General features: G+C 38.3%; 1 protein-coding gene across 2 annotated transcripts; it reads left to right on the top strand.

Moving 5' to 3' along the window:
• Nucleotides 1–7344: 7344 nt before the first annotated feature.
• Nucleotides 7345–18184, top strand: ALAS1 (5'-aminolevulinate synthase 1). 2 transcript variants are annotated; one of them, XM_025171316.2, is made up of 11 exons: nt 7345–7483; nt 8634–8856; nt 10130–10342; nt 11147–11296; nt 11408–11630; nt 12717–12901; nt 13922–14101; nt 14196–14360; nt 15330–15598; nt 16733–16895; nt 17898–18184. In XM_025171316.2, the coding sequence occupies exons 2-11, from the start codon at nt 8658–8660 to the stop codon at nt 18056–18058; spliced, it is 1908 nt and encodes a 635-aa protein (XP_025027084.1). In that variant the 5' UTR covers nt 7345–7483; nt 8634–8657; the 3' UTR covers nt 18059–18184. The 2 variants fall into 2 exon arrangements, with proteins under 2 accessions (XP_025027084.1, XP_007435486.1); XM_007435424.4 differs by having other exon boundaries at nt 7346–7483; nt 8595–8856.
• Nucleotides 18185–18418: the final 234 nt, after the last annotated feature.

Raw genomic sequence — 18418 nt, 5'->3', positions numbered from 1 at the left:
CATTTAAACCAGATGCATCTTTTCCCACAATCACAGCCATGCAATCCCAGAAAAGCCACAGCTGGTTTAAAAAGTCATAGATCGGTGCTCTGTGATGGGCCCCACATGCTGAATTTGTAGTGTTGCCCAGTCCTAATTAAGTACTAACTTTCATTTTTAAAAGGTCAAGTAACAGGAATGATTGAGTCTGGGATGAAATGCTAATTGTATTAGCCCTCTGTATTTTCTAGTGCAGGTCAAAAAATGCAGTAAGTGGATTCCAGCTTGACAGCATCTTACACTCAAAAGACAGCATCTTTTCACTCAAAAGACAATATAACTGATACTGGCAGGGAAACCATCCAAACTGAACAAATGCGTCAAACCACTTCTCATTTGGGATCTGATGTGAAGGACGTACAGTACTAACCTTTCACTTCTTTGCTGCTCAGGCATTAGTGCTCAGAGATGACTCATTTCTTCAAGCCTGCCCTTTATGAATCCAGAATGATAATTAAGCAGACAAAGGTTTGTGTTCCTCATCCACAAAACCATACCTTATTATATTAATTATAGGTCATTTTTGTGTAACAATTGAGCCAGCAAATAAAAGATAGTGTGGGCAGCCTGTCCACTAAGTTGCAAAATGGAGTCAGAAGCTATGTATTTCACTACAAGAGTCTGCCACTCCCCTAATCACTGAATATCAAAAGAATCTATCAACACAATGCAAAAAATGGTCTCACATGCAGTCACTTAAAGAATTAGCATTCTCTCAAAATCAACATCATCCTAATCAAGGGGGTATGGCTCTCCAAACTGAATTTAAAAATTCAGTAATATGAACAAAATGGTTTCATTGTGTTCCAATTATGTATGTATATATTTTTGCAGATTATTACTGTAAATCCAGGAGGTTTAAATTTCAGCAAAAAAGTCTCGCTAAATGAAGACTCAGGTGTCAGACCCACTTGCTGCTAGTTGACTGCTGTTTGTCTCTTGTTTACTAGAAGACTTAATTGAGAATCAATTAGCATAGATATGAGCAGTCAGTCTATGGCCTCAAGACCCTATTTGGCTTCTGACTCCTATTTTTGTGATCCCCAGAGTCAATTTCTGACTGCATCATTAAATTTCATTGGTACAACTGCCAAAAATCAGTGGTTGCATGATCTCCCAGCACACAAAAGTTAGAGATGCACACAAATAGCTTAACCTATTTTTTACCCTCTCTTCCAAGTTCTATCCATGTGTGTTATGCAACCCTACCAACCTGCATTTACTTCCCAGTGACTACAGACCTCCTTCCCTCCACAAAATTACTGTAAATGTAATCCTAGCCACCCAAAAGAGGTCCATTCCTGATAACAGAAGAACATCTGGTAGTGTGGTTATTACTCTGTTTTTCTTGACATGGTAATCACTGAATATTTGTTTCTTTCACTGTATCCATACAATACATATGAATTTCAATAATTTGTAATAATATTTTTCCCTTCAATGCCATTAGAAATGGCAAGGAGTTTGTTTTGCAAATAACACTACTGTATGAAACAATTAGCACTTCCTTTAATTCACTAAAGAATTCACATGCCAGATTAATACCATGTACCTTTGGGACAAAGGGCTCATCAGAGTAAACAGCCATTCAAGTGACTGAAATCATTTCAGAAATGCTTAGAAAAGTTGTGTATTTTAGGCACATTTAACTATCAGGGATGCATGTGACAGGAGAAACAGGTGATGCTCACCAGTGTTGCTATAATTACACCTCTGCTATTCTTTATGGCATTAATGCTTCAGTAAAAGCATTTTTAAAAGATCTGCTATTCTTCATCATGGAACTTTTAGATTACTTGAAATTTTTATATTGTTAGTTTTTTTTTAATGTCAGATTTTTTTAAAAAAATATGAATATTGAATAAAATAGTATTGTAACTTTGGATAGAATGCTAACACAACCTAAATTCAGTGAAATCTGAGTTTAACAGATCCCATTTAGCAGACTTTGGATGCAACAAAGCAATTTTTCACCCAGACATTCCTTTAAATTTCAGACAACTCCATTGCAACTGATGTAGCCTAGATGAGGCAGTTCAACTTAATTTTCTGTTAATTTTACATCACTTGTGGTAATTTGTATCATTTATGTCAGTTTACATCATTTGTAAATTCAGTGAGATTAATTCTCAAATAAATGTATTTAAGACTGCAACTTTCTTAATGTTAGTTCAGTAATGCCCTATGTTTCTGTGCAATTTTAACCATCAACCTCTACCCCTTAGAAAATGGGAGGGGGTAATAGGTAAAACTAGTTTAATAGTTAACTATTAAAACATTAAATCTTCTTCCAATAAAAGATAAGCTATATTAAATCGAATAAATAATTGTAGCAGTACTGTAGTAATATGCAAAGGTTTTTCTGTAATTAAGATGTCCAATTTTATAATTCTGCTACGTTCAGATTATGTCAATAGTAAAACTAAGATTTAAAAAGCACTTCCATTAAATGCACAGCCAAGAATCTAAAGCACATAGCCAGCCATGTCTTAAAGTGTCTTAAACTAATTACCCTTTCTTTATGCCTTTTTTTCACTGCTCATCTCTTACATTAGCCTAGCTTCTTTGCCATGAGTGCGGCCTATGTTCTTTGTTTCTGATTACAAATTATTTATTCATGCAACAAGATGATACTTCTTATTAAACCAATTAAGCCACATTGCGCCAGCTTTTGATCACTGGAGCTCATAAAGTAGAAATAAAAGGGTTTGCCTAAAGTTTGTTTCTTCATGAAGGAGCTCTGTGTATTTGATAAAATTAATAGTACATTCAGTGAAAGAGAATATTGACTAGAGTACTGTTCCCTACCACTACCCAATTATGCTAATAATATCCCATTCTTGCTGATGTTATTACCTATCATATTGCCAAAATAGACTATAAAGTGAGCTACTTAGTATTTTAAATAGATTTGGAGGGATGGGGAAAAGAAGGGAATGCATGTGTGTGCAATACCTACAACACAATTGCATGTGTTAACAATGGAATAAAAGTACTAATTATGATGATTATATATTACAAATATTGTAAACGGTCACATGTCCTTCAATACCTGCTGCTGGGAAACATGAGAGGAAGGATGGTATGGTGCTAGCCATGAGCTTTTTATAGAAAATTAATTGGCCACTCTGGGAGCAGAACACTGGACTGCACAGGCCATTTATTTAAACAAGCATATTTTTTCTTATCTACATGAATATATCTAAGAATTGTAAATAGCCATATTGAACTTTTAAAGAAAAAAATCTACCCCCTATGGGAAGTAAATACACAATGGTAAATGCAAACTTTTGAACCCTCCAGAATACAACATCAAGCTGGGGAAAGTGGAGTTGCCACCAAACCTGCAGTTTGTAACTATTTTAAATTGGAGAATTGCAGCTGTGCAAATGCAAATTAATTCACTTTATTACGGATTGCTGAATATAATTGGGTTAAATAAGGAGCAACAACAAAATCTAGGACTTGCTCAGTTCTGACCCCAAATGAATACTACAAAACATCAAAAAAAAAACCACCCTCCCCCCATATATATATATATATATACATAGAGACAGAGAGACAGAGACAGAGAACCATGGGCCAAGGTTGGTTTTGTATGGTGAGATAGACAGACAGACAGACAGACAGACAACACCATGTGCACCTTTCTATGCTAGGAGAAAAAGATTCAAGTGGAGTTGCTATGTACACTGCCTTGAGCTTCAGGAGGAAAGACAAGCTATAAATCTCTATGCTCATCCTGTGATTAGATGGCCAGGCAGTAAATGCAATGCAGGGTAAAAATTGCTTGATGTGCTATAGAATGGTAGAGGAAAGTCTAATAAATGGTTGGGAAGCTTGAATAGAGAAATAAAGAATCAGGAAAGTACACAAGCCATAAACCATTCCTCTCCCTCACTGGCTTCACCGAAGCTCATCAAACCTTTCTACAAACCTAACAAAGAACATAATGCAGAGGCAAAACCTCAAATCGCTCCCATGAAGCGCTGTGACTGACAGAGGCCTACCTTTTATACACAAGGAATGTTTTTTTAGAATCTCTCAAACCACTCAACTCCTCTCCTCACTTGAATGATAAAAGCAAAAGCAAAGTAATGATTTTGGTTTTTTAAACATTTTTTGTGCAGGCTTATCTGCCTTTCTGCAGCCCAGCAAAGCACAGAAATTCTTTCAACATTTCATGAAGATGCAGATTTTGTTTTGGTCCTGGTTTGCCTCAATAATACACTTTTTTTTCCCCAAAGGGTACATTTCAACTCAGAATCAGTGGAATCCAATGCACATTATTAGTTAATACATAAAAAACTATTTTAAAAACAACAACAATAATAATAATAATAGATCTGCAAATAGAAATAGAACGACTATGCCAAAAAAAAGCAAAGATAGTACCAATAGTTATAGGAGCCTTGGGTGCAATCCCAGAACATCTAGAGTACCACTTGAACACCATCGGCATTGACAAAATCACCATTGGTCAACTGCAAAAGGCAGCTTTACTTGGAACACCTTACATCCTGTGATGATACCTTTAACACCATCAAACAATAACATCTGCCTATCCCAGGTCCTTGGGAAGGACTCAACAGGTAGATAAAAAAGCCAAATCCAGTCTAAACATCTGGTTGACTGTGCGATCATAACAAGCATCTGCTTATCCCAGATCCTTGGGAAAGACTCGATAGGTGGACAAAAGTGCCAAATCCAGTCTAAACATCTGGCTGACATAATAATAATACAGCACATAAACCTTAGAACATAACAAAGGCAGTGTAGAAGTACACAGTTTAACAAACAGGAACTCTTCCAACATTCTCTGAGTCATTTGGTTTTCATTGGTTAGGTTATATATTTTTATTGTGAATTTTTAAACTTGGGAGCTGTTGAATCATAGCACTGAGGTCACACGGCTTTCACACGCAAAGGCCAGGAAATAAGCCCCACACCTACCCCAGCTTGTTCCCTGCCCACTTTCTTTCACATTTTAACTGTTTGAACAGAACAGAGGAAGGAAAAGGGACTAGCCTTCTTATGTTGCCATAAAACACTATCACCACTATCAGCATAATATAAACATGGGCTGGGTTAAGAAGCCAATTCCTTTCAGAGCTTGGATTCAGACCAACATACTGTATTGTCTGGTTTACTAATAAAAAAAAAGCATAATACTTCCTTTTGGGGATTTCTCTTTGCCTTGCAGAAAAATACCTTGTTATGAGTAGGAGTACTTGAAGCTTGCTTGCTTTCAAGTTGTTTTGCCCCCTCCTGCTTCTGAACAGCAGTTCAACAGCTGCTGAACTAAATTTTTAGCTAAACTTTAAAATTATCTTACTCTTCAGCTGTTGAAAACCAAGAGAAAAACATTCAAGCTCAAATTCTAACTGCTTTCCCTAAATGAACAGGCAGCTCCTCCCAATACAGTATGCCTTTGCTTTAAAATCCAATGAATGGATAATACAGTCAAGACTATCTTGGCTGGCGTAAACTGGAACCTTTCAGAGAGGTACAGCAAAGCATTTGGGTCCAATCCAGCATTTTATGGTAGGTGTCTTTAGATGCCCAGATGAATTTCTTCAGCTTTAAACATCTCTGCCCCCCACTTGCATGCATTCTGCCCATCCATTGTTACAACAGCTTCCTGATGTACAGAGTCAAACCTGATTTTTAAAAACGAACACTCTCTATACTTTGCCATTTCACATTTTAAACTTAAATTATAGATCATCAGGCCTACAGGAACAAAAAGGGAGTCTGCTTCTGCTGCCCTGGGGCAAACACTGAGTAAATTTCATTTGGTGATAAGAGGTTAATATATAATGTAAAATTACAAGCAACACAACAATCACCTATAATGAATATCTTCACCACTACCACTCACACTATAATAGTCTTTGTGGGCTGCTGCCCTGTCATCTGCCAGTCTCTGGATGGGCTGGGAGAGCTGATCGCACAGCCCTGGTTTTCAGCTCTGCAGCCCAGCCTTATTTGTGCTCCTGTGACAAGCTGAGAAAGCACAGCTTTCTTATAATTTTTCAGAGGTGCCTAAAATACAGGGTTTGAGATATGAACCCATTCACAACCACCAATTTGTTTCTGAACAGTCAAAACCATTAATGAGAGAGAAAAAGAGAAAGAACAGATCTGAATACATGCAGGTTGGTTTAACATTATCATAAGCCACGCTTTACTAAATACATAGTTGGCTGGGTTCACACATTATGCTAAAGCATAATTTTGATGATCATGGGGTTCACTGAATATTTTAAGCCAGAACCTTTCCTCCTCAGTAAGCACTGATAGGAATGCAGATTTTCCCATGCAACTAGAGCTCACAGGATTTCCAGAGGGCAGAGAAGATGATTTCCAGAGGGCAGAGAAGATGGGCCGCTCCGATCAATCTCCATCCCCAGCGTAGGATGAGTACAAACGAGTCTAACTCGATCCAGATCATCCTGACTATCCGGCAGCCCGCAGCCCTGACCGGTTTCTCCTAGGCAAGCAAACAGGACAGCCACCCTCATTAACAGAAAGGGAAATACCTCACTGTCTGAAGGGACAGAGCTTTCTTTTTACCCGCTTGGAAGATACAAACTCTCACTCCTAGGAATAGAAATCAAAATAAGCCTGCCTGCAATCTAAGAGCGTTAACCTGAATCCAACGGACTTCTTTCTCTGAGAGAAATTATGTTTAGAAAAAAAATACTATTCATGTGAATTTCCTAAGTTTCCTATAGGGGCCTAAAGCGCATCTTTCCAAAAGGTCTTCGCCTTTCCCGCGCAACTCCTCCTTTCTTCTCGCTAACGACGCCGACGGCGGGGAAACTCCCAAAGCTGAGCACACTCATCCCCGGGAAGCTGCGCAACCTCTCGCCGCAACACCTCGAGGGCGCTCCGTGTCCTGGTTTGGCTCGGTGCAGTCGCGTGACTACTTTTGTCCAGTTTAGGAACAACTCCCGAAAAGGCAGTGAGGGACCCGTGAAGAGGTCGCAAGGCAGCAAGCCTTTTCTATATCATTAAATATACATATTCTGTGACTGACAGTTTGGACAAGCAAATAGATACAGTAACCAAACGTAAGAATCCAACTACCCTTCCCCTTCAAAGTCGCCCTTGGAGATCAGCGGCCCCGATCCCATGTATTGACTGCAGCCCCAATTCACGAAACGCGACGCGCGGCCCCTGCCTCGACACCGCCCCCCTCCCCGCGCTCCGCCTTCCAGACTCAAGAAAGCGGTGGGAACCGAAGGCCTCTTTACCGCCGCGGAGCGATACATTCAGAGGGGCGGATTACTTCCGTCTCGTGCGAGATTGCTCTAAGTTCCTGCGCAGCTGCCAAGATCCGCCCGGGCGCATCTTCGTCCGCGCGTGCGCAATTTGTCCTTGCGATCGACTATATACATAGCGATCCGAGCGAGCCTCTCAGAGTGGGAAGACTTGGCAGGTAAGGGCTGATGGGGAGAGGCGTGGCGGGGGGCGCCAGTAGCCGCGGGAGGAGGAAGCGGCGGCGGCGGCGGCGGCGGCGGCGGCTTCCCCTCGCTTGACCTTGCGCAGATCTGCCTGTGGGGCAGAAGCGCCAGTGGGACTTAGCGTAGCCAGGCGCACCGCGGCCGATGTCTTCGTCGCCGCTTTGAATCCTGGCGGCGGAGGCGGAAGAGGGCCGTGGGGGGCTCCGTCCCCGGGAGGGAACCTCACCCTCCTCGCCCTTGTCTCTCGGCTCAAGGGAAGAGGCGCCATAGATAAGAAATCCCGAACGACCCGGCCTTGCTGCGAGCGAGAGAGGAGGGGCATCTCGGGTCTGCGTGGCTGAAGCCTCCCTACTTTTAGGAACGGATTTTCAGACCCTTATCGATCAGCTGAGAGTCAGTTTGGTGTAGTGGTTAAAGGCACCAGGCTAGAAACTGGAAAACTGAGTCCTAGTCCTGCCTTAGGCACAAAGCCAGCTGGGTAACCTTGGCCAGTCACTCTCTCTCAGCCCTGGGAAGCAGGCAATGGCAAACCGCTTCTGAAAATCTTGCCAAGAAAACTGCAGGGACTAGTCAAGGCTGTCGCCAGGAGTCAAGACTGACTTGAAGGCACCCGTACAAATCAGTCTTAGGGAAGCAGAGTTGAGTTTTGTGTCCTTCCCCCAACTCTCCTCCTTCCTTCAGCTCTTTCATCTACCAAGATTATGCTATAAGATAATACCTTGCAGTATTTCATGATCTCAGCAATTCTGTTCTGAGATCATGAAATACTGCAAGGGCTTATTTTGTAGCATAATTTTAGGTAGACAAAAGCCTCTCTCCACCAATAGATGAAAAGTTAATTTCAAGTTTAAGTTGTATTCAGATAACTCAGTGTGGAACAAATTACTTAGCAAAAAAATTATGTTGCAATACATTTTCCAATATACCACATCTTTGTATTCAAAGAGCAGTGCTCAGTGAGTTATACATTTCTGAGTTTTTTTGTTACAGTACTTTTTTTTTCTAAATTTGATAAACTGTATATGTAAAAAACCTAGTCTTTAACTTGAAAGTAAACAATTATGTACATTTTTGTTTGCATTTTAGGCTGTACTTTTGAGGGGCAGTTTTGTTTTCTGCTTTCAGCCAGACTTCTCAAAAACCCTGAAAATGGAAACTGTTGTTCGTCGTTGCCCATTCCTGTCAAGAGTATCCCAGGCTTTCTTACAGAAAGCTGGCAAATCCCTTCTGTTCTATGCTCAGAATTGCCCCAAAATGATGGAAGTTGGGACCAAGCCTGCTTCACGGGCAATAAGTACTTCAGCAACTCACTGCCAGCAAACTGAAGAATCCACTTCTGCCAGTGAGAGTAAGTTCTGACTTGTTAGATTGACTAATTTGATCTGCCATGATCAAAAATCTTTTTCCTCAAATGTGGAAAACATGCTTGGGTACATCTGTTCAGCAAGTCATTCCATTTAGAAGTAATCAGGAACATCAGGTCTGCATTGAAGAATGCTGCACTTTATTTCTCAGTTGTTAAATTGGCTTGGTAATAATTCTGAAGATATTTAACAAACTTTTCAAATGTTAAGCTTAACTTAGAATTTTTGGGAAAGCCAACAGTCTGTCTGAACTTTGAACATCATTCCCTGAGTTAAAGGCCAAAGAATATTGTAACTGTCCCTCCAGCAGAAACTAAGAACAGAGGTGAAGAAGAGCATAAAGCTGGGTACAGAGCATGGAAAGGAAGTTGGGCTGCATAGGGCAATATGTTGTAGCCACTTCAAATGGAAGAAGACCTGTTTGTAATGTCTCTTGCTTTTATTGTAGAAAATACTTTCAGTAACTGTTTCAGGCACTACTGAAGTATATTTCTAGTGCATTAAACACTTTAAGACTAATAAAACCAGCTATAGGAAGGAAACTTCTGAAAGCTATAACTTCAGCATTTACATAGCATTGCATTGTTTGAATTTCATAGTATGTTTCTTCTTGAAAAAAAATAATAGAATATAGCGGGGTTTACTCCCAAATTAAAGTAGATATAATTACCTAAGAATTTTCTTCAGAGCAGACACACAGTTTGCAGTGTTAGTATGCAAAAGGTTTTAAATATTTGTTGGCTACAATTGTATGCATTGCATTCAGTCAAAACAGCTGATGTGAAGTATAGTTCATCTGATTTTTTCACGTTATTAAAAATGCAAATATTCAGTGAAATGAAATTGTTCAATAACCAAGTTGTACTGTTAATCAAACAGTAGATGTTATAAATAGAAGTATTAGGAAAGTAAAATAAGGGACAGCATAGTATTTTGTAATGGTCTGTGAGGTGTAGAGTTTTGCCGGATAACTTGAGTCTGCTTCTTGGAGGGCTTTGAGTAGAAAATGTCTTCAATGCTAATAGTTTTTGAAGAAAATCCATTTTTCCTTTTTTATACTTAAGAGACCTTGAATAATGCAATGCACACAAGCTGTATTTAAAACACTAAAAGCATACACAAATACATGTCCTGTTATACTGTTCTTTTTGAGGGTAAGCAGTATTACACAACGTGCAGAGGCATAAGAAATACTTGTTCAATGAATATTTCACATTTTCCTGTTCTGTATTGAAAACTTTTTTTTTTTCCATTCAGAGAACAAAAACTCCACAGATGTGGCTCAACAAAACATAAGCAGATCCCAACTTTCTGTAAGTGACCCATCTGCTGGTAGCCCAAGTGCTAATCAAGGTACTGTGAGTAAATGCCCATTCTTGGCAGCTCAGGTGAATGAAGGAAACAGCGTTTTCTGCAAAGCCAGTCGGGAACTCCAGGAGGATGTGGAAGAAATGCAAGCTGTAAGGAAAGGTATGTCCTCTTCTGAAAGTCTGAGTGTTTGTTTGTTTATACTAAGTACAAAATGCTAGTTGTGCTAAGCAGGTTTAAAGAGGAGAAATCATTAAACTTTTAAAATCAGAATCAAATTTGCAAAACACTTCAAACTGTAATTCTGGTTAAAGTTCCATGTTGTTTGTCTACTGATTCTACACCCCTGCCCTGGCTAATAATTGTAGTAAGTTTTTATTTCAAAATATAGTTCTGAAAGTAAATATTTCTTATGTATTCTTATAAGGAAGATATTTTTGATAAGTGCGTTTATGAGATGAACAGAGGGTTTTTTTCTAATCATTAATTCACTTGCTTCTTAAAATGCTTTGTAATTCCCATTCCCTGTAGTATTAAAACTTGATGATGTCTCAGTGGAATGCTGATTTTTTTTTTTTTTGAGGAAATCCCCAGATTTTAAAGTATCACTGAGCTTTTTTTTCTGTCTGGGAAACTGTAATCTTTTGTTAGCTGATATTTAACAGTCACCTAGATGAATTAATAAAGCTTCTTTATGACTTTTTTGAATGGCAGTAGCCCACAGTCAGAATGTATCCAATAGGATAGGATGCTACCATCTACCATAACCTAAATGAAAGGCATTTAAAATAATTGTTGCCTGTGAGAATCTCCGTCATTGCTGATACTTATCTAGGAGACTGTACTTATGGAAAGATAACATAGAGAACTGTTCAATAATATTGTATATGAAATATTTTTGAACAATTCAACAACTATTTTGGAAAGGTTTCTTAAATTGTTATATTGCTATATTTTATTGTATAGAATTCACCAAAACACCAGAAAATACTGTTGAGGTTAATGCTGAGATGGATGGTGAAAAGCAAAATGGCTTGTTGAAGAAATTCCAGGACATAATGTTGAAGCAGAGGCCAGAAGGGGTATCTCATCTGCTTCAGGAAAACTTGCCAAAATGTAAGGATTAGCTTTGTTGAACTGATTGATAGAAATCAGAGCTTGCAGCTTTTAATGTTCTGCTAAATCTAAACAGAAGTAATGTTTCAGCTCAGTATTTTCACTTTTTAGCTGTTTCAACTTTTCAATATGATCAATTTTTTGAGAAAAAGATTGATGAGAAAAAAAAAGATCACACATATCGTGTGTTCAAAACTGTGAATCGAAGAGCCCAGATTTTTCCCATGGCAGATGACTATTCAGAATCCTTCATCAACAAGAAAGAAGTGTCTGTCTGGTGCAGCAATGATTATCTTGGGATGAGTCGCCATCCTAGAGTTTGTGGAGCTGTTATGTAAGTATTTTTAATTGAAAATATAATGTTAATAAATGTGCAGAATCTTGCACAATCATGTTTTAATAAAGTGACTAGATGGCTTAATTGCTAAGTCCTCTTTATCTGTACTATGTCAGATAAATCTTGAGGATCCATCATGTACCTAGCACAGTCTTTTCCCCCCCTTAGTCCTCAGAAGGCCCAGTGCAAAATAGAGTAGCTGTATTTATATGGATGCCCATCTTAAATACAACGTTGGGCAGCTCACAAAAACAACAAAACCCAGTAACTATAAAATCATAAACCATAAAATAAAAACAAAAACCCAGCACCTGAATCGTCCCCTGGGGATGCCCCACAACCAGCTCCAGATATCCTCATTCTGTTCCAGCTCCTGGATAAAAAACCAGGTCTTGATGGCCTTCTGAAAGGCTAAAAGGGTGGGGGCCTGCCGAATCACTGGGGGGAGGGTGTTCCATAAGGTAGGGGCAACCACGGAAAAGGCACGCTTATGAGGCCCCACTAGGTGGCAGGATTTCAGGGAAGGGACCTGGAGTGTGCCTACCCTATCTATTCTGATAGGATGGGAAGATACTCTCAGGGAGAGGTGGCCCCGTAAATATATTGCCATCCAACTAGTCATTCCCTTCAAATTTCAAGCTTTTGTATTGCCCTGCTTTTAAGAATACTGCAACAGATGCACAGATTTCTCTTTCTGTAATTCCTGCAGACTTGGTCTTATTTAAACTTTGAAATCAGTGAGACTAACTTTAGTTATGGCTGCTTTGCATCTCATTGATTTCATTAGATCAACCCTGAAGCATTACCAAGTATGGATTGAGCCCAATGATCCACACTGGATTATTTGATTAAATGGTGTTTCATTGCATTTCTTAAAAAAAAAAATCATTTTTGTCAGTCTGCTTTTAGGCTTATTCATTACATTCATCAAATTGGTTAAGTGATTATTAAGATTTGGGAACTTTGGATAAGATCCAAATGATAATTGAGTGCAAATAATTATATGAAATAGCATAAACCCGATTTGCAAGTATAAGATTATCCCAAGTAGTTCTAATGCCATTGTTGGAACCTTCCTCACAGGGAAACACTGAAACAACATGGTGCAGGAGCAGGAGGCACAAGGAATATTTCAGGAACCAGTAAATTCCACGTTGATCTTGAAAAAGAATTGGCTGATCTTCATGGAAAAGATGCTGCTCTGTTGTTTTCTTCTTGCTTTGTCGCAAATGATTCAACACTCTTCACATTAGCTAAAATGTTACCAGGTAAGATCTAATTTTTTGCCTATTATTTTACCAAAAAAAATAGCTTAAAATAACTGTTCCATAGCATTTCCTTTCACTGTATAGCAGAGATTCCTTTTTAAATGCAGTAGTTGCAAATAAGAATTGGCTCAAAACTGACCATAGCTAGTAATTTTAGCAGTTCATCAAGGGTAGATAGATAATTCCATATTTGTACTTTTTGCCAACCATGTTTTGTACTTTTTTGCCAACCATATTTGTACTTTTTTTGCCAACCATATTTGTACTTTTTTTGCCAACCATATTTGTACTTTTTGCCAAAAGTAGCTCCATGAGGAGCTACTTTTTAAAAACTAGATGTGTAAGAAATATGCTCGCACATGTATGACTACTTTTAATAAATTAGAGGGGTTCTTTTTGTTTTTTTGTTTTTTGCAAGATTGTCCTAAAATCCATACGATCAAGAAAAACTTCTGATTTTGACAGAAATCTAACTTAGCGTGATGGATTCTAAGACAAGGCTTGGGTATCTAGTGTTACTTAGGTAACATGTTATAGCAGCACCAAAGTAACTCCAGAGCATTCTTACTATCTGTGAAGAACTGTATCTCTGTTGTAAAATTTACCTTTTTCAATTATGTACCTATCTCAGCTGTCAGGGTTTTTTTCCTTCTTTTTTACGACACCTTGGATTTGGGTAATTGTTGCCCAAAAACGGAAATTGAAATCCATGTTGATGAAGATAAGAGCAGTTTGGTAATAAACTGCTGGGTTGCAATTTCAACATTTGAGGGCGTTGGAAGGGTTTTCTTGCCTCGTGACTTTTTATTTTTTTGATACATGGCTGGTGGCATCCATGAAATTTCTGTTGTTACTGGGGGTGGGTGTTAATTGCCACTTGGAATCATCTGATTTCCAACTGGCTTAGTCAGTTGCCCCACTTCTGTTTTTTAAATCAATAAATACCCAAGTAAAGAAGATCAGGCTGTAATGTTTTAAACTTTCGGTGGCACTTACTCTTTTTTTCTCTCCCCTTCTCAGATTGTGAAATTTACTCTGATGCAGGAAACCATGCTTCTATGATTCAGGGGATTCGAAACAGTAGAGTGCCAAAGCATATATTTCGACATAATGATGTTGGTCACCTCAGAGAACTCCTGAAAAGATCTAATCCATCTATTCCAAAAATTGTTGCATTTGAAACTGTTCATTCAATGGATGGTATGTTTCGTGTCTGAGGCACACGTTACTGAAGCTTTGGAGAGGATAATTAGGAAAAACAAAAAAATTGATTATATATAAAACTTTGTTCTAGGTGCAGTTTGTCCATTGGAAGAGCTTTGTGATGTGGCTCATGAGCATGGAGCAGTTACATTTGTAGACGAAGTACATGCTGTTGGACTATATGGAACACGCGGTGGTGGCATTGGAGACCGAGATGGAGTAATGCATAAAATGGATATTATTTCTGGAACACTTGGTAAGTGTATTCACATGTGCTGAGGTCTGGTTTTGAAGGATAAATAAAAATGACTAATAAAACAGTGATTGATAATCACTAAAACTTCAGGGATAATTGATTTTGGGGTAGGCCTCACCACCCTATCTTCAGATTGATATTTCTGAATATATAATTAGCCTTACAGAATCTGCTTTTCTTTTTAGATCTTTAAGAACAAATTTGATCCTTAAATGTGATGAGGGAGTTGTATAAGGACATTCAATAGGAACAGCACTAGTAAATCCATATAGTAGAAACCAGTATTTTCCACAGATAAAATATCAGTTTGAAAATCTTTAATGCAAATGAAGCATAGTTTGAACTAAGAGAAATGTTTTATTCCTTTAAATTTAAAGGAACTATGAACTGACAGTTAGCATTATGTAATAGAGGGAGGAATGTAATCACTCAACTCCATTTGCTCTTGTTTTGCAATTTAGAGATATTGGTTTACACGAAGTATGCTTTCCCAGTAGTTAGCTTTACAAGTGGAGTTGTGTATGTTTGCATTCTTAGGATCTTGCACAAAAGGTGGTAAGCAAACGAGAACATGTACGGGAGATGACAAAACATTATATAACAATTTCCTAATTTTGGTTATAGATAACAAAGGCTAAGCCTCCATGCATTTTACTTAGTGAACAATTGCTGCCTTTGTATGGAGAGTTCACCATGTACCAAAACTTCAGGTGAAAACTTCATGTTACCTTTTTATTTTGAATGCAGTAAAGTTTATGTAAGATGTTACTTTACAGTATGCACACATACCTTGAAATAGACAATGAGTTCAAAAATACCTAACTTGGTGGTAGTATTAAGATAAAGATACCTCCTGCATGCAGATTTGACACTAGAATAGTGCTGCTTAAGACATCATTTTTTGTATTGTTTGTGTTGATTGAGAGAAGCCAAGAATTAGGATGATTTTTACTTTTTTCTTTCTTTCAGGTAAAGCCTTTGGTTGTGTGGGAGGCTATATTGCCAGTACAAGTTCTTTAATAGATACTGTCCGTTCCTATGCTGCTGGCTTCATTTTTACCACTTCCTTACCACCCATGCTTTTAGCTGGTGCATTAGAGTCTGTGAGAACACTCAAAAGTGCAGAGGGGCAAGTCCTTCGTCGACAACACCAACGTAATGTTAAACTCATGAGACAAATGCTGATGGATGCTGGGCTTCCTGTAGTGCATTGTCCCAGCCATATCATTCCTATCAGGGTAAATATTTAGCATGCTATGCTTTTACAACAAAGTTTGGAAATATCAGCAACTTGTAGAATAGAAGAAAGACATGTCTTAAAGATGATAACTTTTTTGCTTTTTGCTATTCTTCCTGTATTCAACCTTGTACATGTGTAACTAGCTCCATTGCATAAATGCATCAGAGTAGATAGATGGAGAGAGATGCACAGACATACACAGGAGGGTGAATACGGGTACATAGAATGGGATAAGACAGAAAACAGACACGCATATAGTGAAAGAGATGGATAGAGGTATGGGGAAGGATTTCTTTCTTTCCTAAATAACCAGAGGAAACAATGTTAACAGTGCCAAAAATGGACTGGAGGAATAAACCTAATAATCCTTTCAAAGAATCATTGGGTGATAGCAGTTTTTGACAATGTTCTTTTATCTCCAGACTGTTTACAGTAATGAAGAATTGTTTTGTTTTCAGGGGAAAAGAGCTGTTCCATTAACATGTCTTAGGAAAAATGCCTGATGTATCCCTCTGTAATATGGTGAAGGTTAACTGATGTTTTGAGAGAACAGAAGGCTGTTGGCAGTTTGCATTTCTTCAGCCACTTGGGCATGGCAAGCTGAGGGCTGTGCTTTGTAAGGGATTGCTTTGTCATCCCTTGGGGCCCAATAGCGTGCCAATATGATACCAAATAGAATGGGGCCACTTTTTTCTCCTGTCACTTTGGGACATGCCATTTTTTTCCCTCCAAGAATCATGCATCAGATGTTTAGCAATTTGTCACTAGATGTTGGTTCCCAAGACTTCATACCACAAAAGGGAATTCAGGAAGTACCTGAGGGCTGTGAATTGCCCTCCAATGAATTATATATTAGAGCTGCATAACTGAAACAGTCCCCCTCTGATAATGGCAAGAAAAGTTGCATTCTCTTTTCTCAGCTTCCTCTGGCTCTTGCCTTCTCTACTTTCTCCATAACTGCTTTTCTATTATCTCTATGTAGTTTATATCTCAATGGCAAAGATTAAACACAGTGGTGTGAGCCAAGCATTGTTCCATGTAATGGTTGGCTTTCTTACAGGAACACTGATGCTTGTTCAAAAGAAATTTTGTCTTCAACCTAGAAACTCATCTAATATTTTATTAACTTCAGGTTGCAGATGCTGCTAAAAATACTGAGATCTGTGATAAAATGATGAGCCGACATAGCATCTATGTCCAGGCAATAAATTATCCCACTGTGCCACGTGGAGAAGAGCTGCTGCGTATTGCCCCCACACCACATCATACTCCACAGATGATGAATTATTTTATTGGTGAGTGAACAAAATTGGAAAAGAATAGTTTTAAGGTATTTCTTATTCTTGACAAGAACTTGAACATCTGCATTGCTGAACACATCTCCATACAGAAAAAGGAAGTATGTTGTCTGCCTCTGTATGCAGTTTCTCAGCTGTATAAAAGAACAATATCAACTATTCAATTTCTATGATTAAGCTAGGTTTATTCATCCATTCATTTTGTATGGCTGCCCATCTCAAATGTCATAACTCTAGGCAGCTAACAGTACTTAAAAACAAGAAAAAACACATAAGAAAATTACAGATAACATATACAGCAGCCAAGAAGAACCAACCAGTGACAACAATACAAGGTTTGTTAGCCAAGTGCTTTTTATAACAAGAAGTAAAGGTGTAGCTTAGCTGAACTTGTTTAGCTAATTTCATATTAACTAATGTCATATTTCTGTGATTAAGGCAAATTATCATAAATACTGCTTGATTTCATTTTGGAAGGGCCTTTAGTCAACTGTGTCTCCTTGTATAATTTGGCAACTTGTTCTTGAGTTGAGTCTCCGAATGCAGACTGTGGGTCTCCTGCCTCTCTATATAAGCCATAGTGCCCAAAGACTTCATAACTCTGCATCAGAAATAACAATGTTGTGTTTTAGGGCTGTAGAAAGTATTTGAAAGGGGCAAAGTATGTTAGCATGTTCTTAACCCTTCAATTTCTAGGGAAAGAGTTTGGTAGATATAATAGATTTGGGAATTACCTTAAGATTTACTAGGAGATGCATAATACCATCCCCACTCCACCCTTAATTGGTAATAGTACTTAGGCCTTTAAAAGCTAATCTATAGGTGCATTGGTTCATTCAAAATTAAGAAAATATTACATTTATTACTGAAAGAACCGAACCAGTGATTTAGATTTTGCTGGATTTTTGCCATTAATATGTTTAACAAATTCAAGCTTACAGGTGAGGAAGAAGGTAAACTTCTTTAAATTATCAAGTATGTTTTCCTTTTGTCTTGCAGAGAACTTGCTAAGTACCTGGAAGGAAGTGGGCCTAGAACTAAAGCCGCACTCCTCAGCAGAGTGCAACTTCTGTAGGCGACCCTTGCACTTTGAAGTAATGAGTGAAAGAGAAAGATCCTACTTCAGTGGAATGAGTAAACTTGTGTCAGCTAGTGCTTGAAACAAATTGTAGCTCCCTGTTTAGCTGTTGAATATTCAGATACATGTTGTAGCCTATTACATGCATTTTACTCTATAGTCTAAACAGAATTCTGGAAAATAAACTTTAAGATGGTGTTTACAAGTTCTTTATATGACATTTCCCATTGCCATGTTTAAATACATACAAAACACATGTTCTACCAGTTTTGAAACATATAGGGGTCCATGTTAATGAATACATTCAGTCTTTCATTCTTAGTAACATGCTGCCCTGACTTAAAGTAAGTATGAGATGAGAGAACTCATATTTTTTTTTTTGTTCCAAGTTAAGAGACTGGCACAGAAGAATCTAAAGACAGGATGAAGAACTTTGTAGAAT

This window comes from Python bivittatus, unplaced genomic scaffold, assembly GCF_059951505.1.
Source record: "Python bivittatus isolate LINGU-HERP-01145 unplaced genomic scaffold, Pbiv_v1 ctg000080_np1212, whole genome shotgun sequence".
In the NCBI taxonomy this organism is placed as follows: domain Eukaryota; kingdom Metazoa; phylum Chordata; class Lepidosauria; order Squamata; family Pythonidae; genus Python; species Python bivittatus.
Note: the sequence above shows the minus strand (reverse complement) of the source record. Positions and strands in the feature narration are given on the sequence as shown.